Source organism: Canis lupus, chromosome 6, assembly GCF_048164855.1.
Source record: "Canis lupus baileyi chromosome 6, mCanLup2.hap1, whole genome shotgun sequence".
NCBI classification, from domain to species: domain Eukaryota; kingdom Metazoa; phylum Chordata; class Mammalia; order Carnivora; family Canidae; genus Canis; species Canis lupus.
In genome coordinates, this window is record NC_132843.1 from 26,570,921 (window position 1) to 26,580,468 (window position 9,548).

General features: G+C 37.7%; 1 protein-coding gene and 1 long non-coding RNA gene across 12 annotated transcripts in view; one reads left to right on the forward strand and one right to left on the reverse strand.

Annotated features, from left to right (window-relative positions):
• The window catches only part of MAPRE2 (microtubule associated protein RP/EB family member 2), a 157,430-nt gene that overhangs the window by 115,354 nt on the left and 32,528 nt on the right, over positions 1-9,548 (forward strand). For all 11 annotated transcript variants that reach the window (XM_072829254.1, XM_072829259.1, XM_072829256.1 and 8 more), the window contains 2 exons: positions 5,592-5,737; positions 9,327-9,540. In XM_072829254.1, coding sequence (XP_072685355.1) covers positions 5,592-5,737; positions 9,327-9,540 — 360 coding nt within the window. The remainder of the gene's footprint in view (positions 1-5,591; positions 5,738-9,326; positions 9,541-9,548) is intronic.
• LOC140635130 (uncharacterized) overlaps positions 1-9,548 on the reverse strand; it is a 40,772-nt gene that overhangs the window by 29,687 nt on the left and 1,537 nt on the right. The gene's annotated exons all lie outside the window — the stretch shown is intronic.

Consider the following 9,548-nt stretch of genomic DNA (forward strand, 5'->3'; position numbering starts at 1 on the left):
GCAGAAAAAACATTTGACAAAATTCAACACCCTTTTATGTTACAAAATACTAAAGTAGGAATAGAAGGGAACTTCCTCAGTCTGATGGTACTATCTAGGAGAAACTTGCAGCTAATGTCATACTTAGTGGTTGAAGAGCTGGATGCATTGCCCCCTAAGACCAGACAAGGATGTTCATTGTCAGTGCTTTTATTCAACATTGTACTAAAGATTCAAGCCACAGCAATTGGGCAAGAAAAATATGCATTCAGTGTAGAAAAGGAGTAGACTTGTCTCTATATATAGATGTCATGATCTTATGTGGGGGAAAAAAATCCTAAGCACACCCAAAGAAACTTTTATAATTGCTAAGTGAGTTAATCAAGGTTGCAGGATATACAAGATCAATACCCAAAAATCAATGGTACTTCTGTATATTAACAATGAACAATCTAAAAATAGAATTAAGAATACATTAAAAACATAAAAATTTAGGGGCACCTAGGTTGCACAGTTGGTTAAGCATCTGCCTTCAGCTCAGATCTTGATCCCGGAGTCCTGGGATCAAGCACTGAGTCAGGCTCGCTGCTTAGCAGGGAGTCCACTTCTCCCTCTCTTTCTGCCTGTCCCTCTGCTTATGTTCTCTCTCTCTTTCTCTGTCAAGTAATAAATAAATAAAATCTTCTTTAAAAATTCAGAAGTGGAAGCTTTATATACTGAAAACTGGAAAACATCATTGAAAAAAATTAAGTAAGACATCCCATGTTCATGGATTGGAAGACTTACTATTGTTAAGGTGGCAGTATTTTCCAAATCTAGATTCAATTCAATCCCTATCAAAATCTTAGCTGCCTTTTTACAGAAATTGATGAGCTGATTCTAAAACTAATCTGGAAATTCAGAATACCTGTTTGAAAAGGAAAAGCAAAGTTGGAGAACTTCTGCTTTTGATTTCAAAACTGACTACAAAGCTATAGTAATCAAGACTATTACTACATAAGGATCAATATATAAATAGAATTGAGAGCCCAGAAACCTGTACATTGATAGCTAATTGATTTTCAACAAGAGTGCCAAGACAATTGAATGGAAAGTATAGTTTTTTCAACAAGTGGTGCCAGGACAACTGAATAGTCACACGCAAAATTATGAAGTTAGACCCAAACCTTGCACCTATATACAAGAAATGATTCAAAATGGATCATTGACCTAAATGTATGAACTAAAACTACAACTTTTAGGAGAAAATGTAGGTGTAAATCATGGATCTTGGATTTTAGGCAATGGTTTGTTAGAAATGACAAAAGCCCAAGTGACAAAAAAAATTATCCTTCATCAAGGTAAAAATATGTGTTAGGCCATGTGGGTGGCTCAGTCAGTTAGGAGTTCTGGCGCTTGATTTTGGCTCGTGTCATGATCTCCAGGCCTTAAGACTGAGCCTTATGTCAGGTTCCCTGCTCAGCAAGGAATCCGCCTAGGATTCTCTTTCTCTCTCTCCTTGTCCTCTGCACATCTCTCTCTCTCTCCCTCTCTCCCTTCTCTCCCTCTCTCTCTCTCTTTCTCCCTCTCCCCCTCTCTCTCTCTGTCTCTCTGTCTCTTTAATAAATAAAATCTTTTTTAAAAAGTAAAAAATGTATGCTTCAAAAGATGCTATCAAGAAAGTAAAAAGACAATTCACAGGAGGAAGTATTTGCAAATTAGATACCTGATAAGAGACATGTCCCTAAAAGGTAGAAAGAACTTTCACAAATAAATGGAAAAATAACCCACTTTAAAAATGGGCAAAGTATTTGCACAAACATTTCTCCAAAGAGGATTTATAAATGGCCAAAAAACAAGAAAAAGATGTTTAACATTATTAGTCTTTAGGGAAATCAAATCAAAATTTACACCTACTAGGATGACTATAATCAAAAAGACAATTATCATTAGTGAAGATGTGGAACTAGAACCCTCATACACTTCTGGTGGGAATGCAAAACAGAAAACAGCTTGCCAGTTCCTCAAATGTTAGACATAGAGGAGGTGTACCGTATCCCAAGAGAATTGAAAACTTTAAGTCCACACAAAATCTTGTAGCATTGCTCATCATAGCCCCAAAGTGAAAACCCAAATGTTCATCAACTGATGAGTAAATCAATAAAATGTGGCATATGCACAAATTGGAAATTATTAAGCCATAGAAAGGAATGTAAAGTTCTGATACATACCACAACATAGATGAACCTTGAAAAGATTTTGCTAAGTTAAACCAGACACAAAGGCCACATATTTTATGATTCGTTAATATGAAATGTCCAGAATAGGCAGATCCATAGAGACAGCAAATAGATTAGTGGTTGGTTACCAGGATTGGGGGGGGGCGGGGAGTGACTGCTAATGGGTATGGAGTTTATTTTGGTGATAAAGAAAACCTTCTGGAATTAGTAGTGATGGATGCACGATTCTGTGAATATCTTCAATGCCACAGAATGGTATACAACCGACCCTTGAACACATGGGTTTGAACTGCACATATCCATTTATATGTGGATTTTTAAAGATAAGTACAGTACAATATCATAAATATAGTTTCTCTTATGATTTTCTCTAGCTTGCTTTATTATTGTAAGTATACAGTATTTGAACAGAATACATCTATAAAACGTGTTGACTGTTATTGGTAAGGCTTCCAGCCAACAGTAGGATATTAGTAGTTTAGTTTTTTGGTAGTCAGAAGTTACATGCAGATTTTCAACTGTGTGGAAGGGTCAATGCCCCTAGCCCTCATGTTGTTCAAGGGTCAACTGTACTTTAAAAGGCTGAACTTTGATATGTGACTTATATCTCAACAGAACTGTTGTTTAGTATAGAAGTAAATTTTAAAAAGGTAATCTATTTTCTATATGCCACAAATGACAAATACAAAATAGAAAGGAAAGAATAAATGCAATATAAAATTTAAGACAATTTTGAGAAAGAATGGAAATTATTCTACAGATAACAATATACATTATAGAGTTTGATTTAACAGAGTATAAACTTAACCAATGGGACAGACCAAAATAAATTTAAGTCTAGGAAGAGACCTAAATGCATGTATTAGGAAAGCAATAAATAGTAAAGATAATGCTTTTCCCAAGTGGGAAAAATATAGATTATTCATGAAAATGAAATGATGACGTTCAACACCTAGCTGACTTTAACAGTTGGCATTTGCTGTTGAAAATAGCAAAAAATAATCCTGGCAAGCTTAAGCAGAGACAAATTTACAGGAAGAATATTTGGTAGCTCAGTCAGTAGGAAATCAAGCCAGACCTGGGAATAGAGCCTTCCTTCTGCACTGGCCTGGGATGCCTCTTTGTTGCTGTCACAGGACCCTAGATCGCACCAGTGCCACCATGACTAAATTCTAAGAGTCCCTGTGTATTTTTGTCACTGTTAAGACCCTGAGACCCAGGCAGAGCCCAGGAGGCAGGCCTGCATCTTTATTGCTGGGTATGGGGAAAAGGATATCTGCCCACCATTGGTACTGTTGTGGGAGGCAGGGCACTGTAGCATCAACCCAGACAGGAAGATGCCCAAATGTTGGGGAGCCAAAAATGACAGATTCTCACTAACATTTGGAGTAACTAAAATTAGAGTCATCCTTTATGTCATGGACTAAAATAAATTCTACACGAATTCAGAATGTAAATGTGAAACTTGAGACCATAAAATACTTGAAGAAAATATATATGAATATTTATCTAATCTTGGTTTGGGTAAGTTGCTTAGCATGATATAAAAATCAGACAGCCATTAAAAATGTCAGTAGAGACCATTAAATGACCTAGAAAAGGGAATCAGTCTGTTGAAAAAAAAAAAAAAAAAGAATGGTATATACTAGAACATTAATAGTGGTTCTCTTTAGGTGACCTAGAAATGTTTTTTTCCTTTTTTCCTCCTTATCTCAGGTTTGTTTTCCTTTCCAAAAGGTGTTACTACTTTTTAAATTTAGGAAGTGAGTTGGTTGGTTGGTTTGTAAGTATACATAGGTATCTGGATCTTTATAAGTACATTTTATGCTAAATGCAACAAAAGTAAGAATAACTCATCAAAAAGTGAGTAATGAAACAATTGTGTTTAGACATCCCCCATCTCATAAAAATAATGTTCAAATGGCTATTGGAATTTGCTCCATCTGGGGGCACTTCAAAAGGAAGACCTGAATAATTGAATTGTGACCATAAGAATGCCCTCCAAGATCATGATGTTTCTCTTACCTCCTCCAGTGTTTTTTGTTTTATTTTGTTTTTAAGAGAGCCCATCTGCTTAAGTAGGAATATACTAATTTGTGCTGGCTGTTGGCCTCTAAGGGACAACCTCACAGATGCAAAGATTCTAGAGGTGATATTTACTGTGGTCTCTATTCCATTACTTTATACTCTTACCTACGAACAGTGAGCTGCCTCACCGTTTCCTGTTGAGGCAGCCCTTAGATCCCTGGTACCTTGTTTGATCTTGGATTCCTATCTCAGGGAAAGATGCTCAATATCTATGACCTAAGAGATGCTGGCTTCTTCTGTAAAGGTGAATCTCACAAATGGAATAAAGAGCTTCTCATAGAAACCTTGATACCAGAGGTTGAGGGGAGTCCTTCATGTTCTAGAAAGGTTGCCATTGGCACATTATAGAAACAGACTAAGAGATCTGGAGAAGGAAAGAGACTACAGCTTATTCTCATTCTTGCAGCTCTGTGGCTTTTCCTCCTTGTAAAAGAAAAATAATCATTCTGGCTTTGAATTTCTTTTCTAAATGCCTCTAGCCTTAACTATTAAGAAAATATGAATCAGTAAACATGATCTTGCTGGGATTTTCTAGTGGAAACTATCATGATGTAAGAATTCTTCATAAAAAAATATATATGAAAGACTAATCCTTTTTTCTAGAACCATTTCCTCAGGGGACTCGTTGAACATTGCTGTTATTTTTATTTCTCAGTCATAAACAGCATGACTCTCAACTTCTGTAAGTTTCAGAGTCTCCGTGTCTTCATCCTTCATGTTAATATAGGACCCCATTGCTCTGGCCTGGAATTAAATTGGTATACAACTGTTTTTGGCATTAGATAGTTGAGTTATCCAGTTTCACTTAAGTTATTTTGCAAGGTGGATATAAAACAGGTTGGTCATATTTGTATTTGCTGTGGGGTTTTTTTTTGTTTTGGTTTTTTAGTTACACATTTTGTGAGAAGTTTTGCAGCTGTCCTGCGTTTCAACTTTGTTTTTCTTTTACATCTATATATTTTGATGACTTGGAGGAGGTAGCATCTAGATGGAAGAAAAAAAAAGTTTCTTTTTTTCTGATAGAAGCTCTTACCTCGATTTCCTTTATCAAAGTATTTCTGTTCACTGTTTGTGGAATGTCAACTGTTTATTGAACACTACATCAATTCCATAGCGGTTAGGAGTGGGGAGAGCTGCGTGGAGGCGTGATCTCTTCTCTGGCGCCTGGCCTGAGTGAGTGCAGGAGGTGGGCGCACACTGAAAGGAGCACACAACTGGGGGGTGGGGGAGCTTCCTGCCCAGCAATCTTCAGTAACACCTGGCCGCAGTCAGACTTACATCAGCATTTTTCTCCTCTCTTTCCAGGAGCTGCCTATTGCCAGTTTATGGACATGCTCTTCCCAGGCTGCATTAGTTTGAAGAAAGTAAAATTTCAAGCAAAGTTGGAGCACGAGTATATTCACAATTTTAAGCTTCTGCAAGCGTCGTTTAAGCGAATGAATGTTGATAAGGTAGGAAACTAACCTTCACTTCGTAAGATGCACGGTCTTTCCTTAAAATTGTTTTTGGGCCAAAATGCAAAAATCCAAAGATGTATCCATGGCATATGTCTTGTTACTGTCAAAGTAGTTTGGGGTTTGTACCTAGCATAAAGCATTCACCCTCACTTCCCATATTTGTAGGAGTCTCTTATTTTAGGAAGTTTCTAGCCTTTACAGGTATTAGATTAAAAACTGTAACAGTAACTATGAAGGTTAAAATGTTGTTACTTTGTTTTAGCATTGCAGATGAAAAATTTTTGTTTGCCAGATGCCACTGAGGTTCTTTGTGTCTTTTGTGCCTTTGGGGAAAAGGCAGGTTACAATGGAAATGGCATGGGTTTCTGTCCCAGTCCAAGATTCTAGCAAGTTAACTTGAACTCTTTGAGTTACTCATCAATAAAGTGGGACTAAAGCCTCTTGTCCTGTGGTTATGAAGTAAAAGTGAGAATGCATGTCAGAGTGTCCAGCATAGTGTATACACTCAAATTTTTGCTCAGTGTACATAAACTGTCCCTTTTCCCCCTTCAAGTGTTACAATTTTGTCCTGGCAGTGTACAAATGAAGTAGACTGAAGTCCTTTCTTCCCATGATAAAGGGCTATTGCTGAAGTCCACTCAGGCTCTGCATGCTTCCTGTTATGCAAACACATGTATAGTCCATATTCCTTACATAGGATATATTTTTTAGATGGAATGGTTTTGGGAAGAAATGAATTTTGAACAAGGGGAAAGAGAAAAAACAGGAAAACCAGAAGACTCTTCTTTGCATCAATAGTAGCAATAGATAGGCCTTGGAAATGAAAATTTTAAATACTGTTACAAGAGACAGATTAAAGGAAAAGAGAAAAGTTTGCTGAACTGTACATATTTATGATATAATTAATATCTTCCTAAATCAAAGCATTCTTATCAAAATATTAAAATCTTGGCTTCTTATTTTCTCAGAATTTTTATTTCAAAAGACCTACCTCTAACAGCTCAACCTTCTGGAGTCTTTTCAACTTTGTCCTGTACTGTGGTTAATTTCCAATTAACTCCTTCCATAGGTGTTGGAAACCAGAGCTACATAGGGTCTTCTTACTTATTAACAGTATTCCTTCTCTATAGGTTTCTGTATCCTTCCTCTATACTAGCTTCTAGATCAAAAAGAAAAACATTCATAAATAGCTGTGCAACAAATTAGGGAGCTCCATATCTTTCTGGAAGCATATAGAGAGAGTAGATAAGCCATTGTTAAGGATGTCAAAGATAAAATTCTGGTGGAAGGAGATTGGCCTTGATCACCTTTGTTGGCCTGTCTGGCTTAAAACACTATGATTCCACTCAAGAGTCCTTGGGAAGATAGTGGTTCCTGTGCATGTTTGTCAGTGTAACAGCAGGTGGGAAGCATCTGTGTGAAGATTTCCTTGCCACCCCAGAGTTTGAACTTATGCCCCCAGCACTTTGATTTTGATAGGGAATGTGAAATTAAGTCAACAGAAGTGCCTCCTTGCAACAGTTAAGGTGGTACCACCATCTAAAACTGTTGTTAAATTTTCACATTTGGCAGAAACCAGAATATAGTAGCATTTAACTAAAGGGCTTTATTCCCTAAGAAGGCACTTACTAAAAATCAGTATCAGAGAGGAAGATAAACTGTGAGATGAGAGACAGTTGACTCTGGGAAACAAACGAAGGGCTGCAGGGGGTTGGGGGGCGGGAGAGGGGGGCACATGATGTGATGAGCACTGGGTGTTATACACAAATGATGAATTATTGAAAACTACATCTGAAACTAATGATGTACTATATGTTGGCAAATTGAATTAAATTTTAAAAACCTTAAAAATATTGGTATTAGCACAAACAAAAGTTATAAATCAGAAAACATGAAAATATTTAGCACAATAAAAAGTCAAATATTAAATGCATGTGTGGAAGGAATTATTCTGTGTGGGCAGACTTCACTTAAGTTTGGGAGGAGAGAGAGCTCTACACCCAAGTCCTCCCTCCCTGAAAGAGTCTTCACAAAAAATGTGGTCCCTTCCCAAAGTTTGTTTCTCTTTGTTTTGCTCTATACTTCTTTTCAATTTTTGCTTCATCAAAAACATTTTTGAAAAAGATTCATTGCTAATGATTTAGTTTAGTTTAATGGGTGGCCTAAAATGCTTCAGTTGTTTTTTTTTCCTTAAAGTAGTCATTGATATTTGAGATCTTTATTTTTAAGTGATCCTGAGGATCCATTTTAGAATATCAGTGGTTTCTAGTTCCTGAGTGGCAAAGCCTTGCTGAAAATTTAATGTATATGGCTTCCATTCATACGATTACACAGTGAAGCTGTGTGCTTTAAACACTAGGCTTGTGTCTGAATTGTGTACTTGTGATAAGATTCACTCCTTAGCTTTCTAACTCTCGTGGCCTACATTCAGCTAGGATTCCCAAAGATGAGGATGTCAGAACCTGGTAATGGCACAATCTGAATAACTAAGTCCTTTTTTCCATTTTCCTTCAAAAATAGCTGCCCACTGAAGTAAAGCTAGTCACCCCATATTTCTTCCTGTCATAATTCTGAAAGTTCCTGTACAGCCTCTAATGGGAATACCTATTGGCCGTCCTGTCTAGGTTGCCAGTAGAAAGGCCTACTCCATGAAAAGCTGAGATCTATCTCAGAAGTGGAGGTGAATTTGGTGTACCTTGTCTTCCAGAATGCCTTCAGTGACTTCCCTAACCAGACCCCATTCTGTCCCTCTGCTCTCCCATGGCACATCAGCTGGGCTCCTGTGTAGCCCATGGACTACTGGGCTCTGTATTGCAGGCAGTTGTTTTGTTTTTTTAAGATTTATTAGGGAGAGAGAGAAAAAGTGAGGGGGGACAGAGGGAGAGAGAATCTCAAGCAGACTCACTGCTGAGTGCAGAGCCCAACATAGAGGCTCCACTTCACGACCTGAGATTGTGACCCAGCCAAAATCAAGAGTCAGACACTTAACTGATTGAGCCATCCAGGCATCCTACAGGCAGTTCTTTTTAATGCTTGTTTCTCTGTCTTGTGTAAAAATAAAACAACAGAAAACAGGGAAGTTTATTTAGCCTCATACAAACCATTAGATAAGTAAATGTTTGCATTGATTTGAATCTTATTCATTCACACTCTCTGGTAGCTATAATCCTTACAGGAGTTTATTCCAACACCGCTGGAGCAAGTGGTAAAAAGAAATATGGAAAATCCATCAATCTTGAAACAGCACAACATCCCAGGCCCATTTTTGCAGGGAGATGCTTGAGTAATTAAATACATCATGAAGAGGATCAGCCCCTCTTGACAGCTAAGGGTATTCCTTGTTTCATCTCATTTGTTCAGAAGTAGGCAATAAATCACAACCATCTACAGCATTTTAGTTTAACTTTTCTTTAATATGATGGGGGGAAAAAAAGGTGAATTCTAGAATATAGCTGGTCAAGAAGCTGAGGGGGAAACCAGTAGTCTGTAATCGTGGATGCATAGGAAATAGTTACAGAGAACACTTTAGTTGTGTTAAATACCCCCAAACAGGGTCATGACTCACAGAGATTTTATGTTGCAGGTGATCCCAGTGGAGAAGCTGGTGAAAGGACGTTTCCAGGACAACCTGGATTTCATTCAGTGGTTTAAGAAATTCTATGATGCTAACTATGACGGGAAAGAGTATGATCCTGTAGAAGCACGGCAAGGGCAAGATGCAATCCCTCCCCCTGACCCTGGCGAACAGATCTTCAACCTGCCGAAAAAGTCTCACCATGCAAACTCCCCCACCGCAGGTATCAGA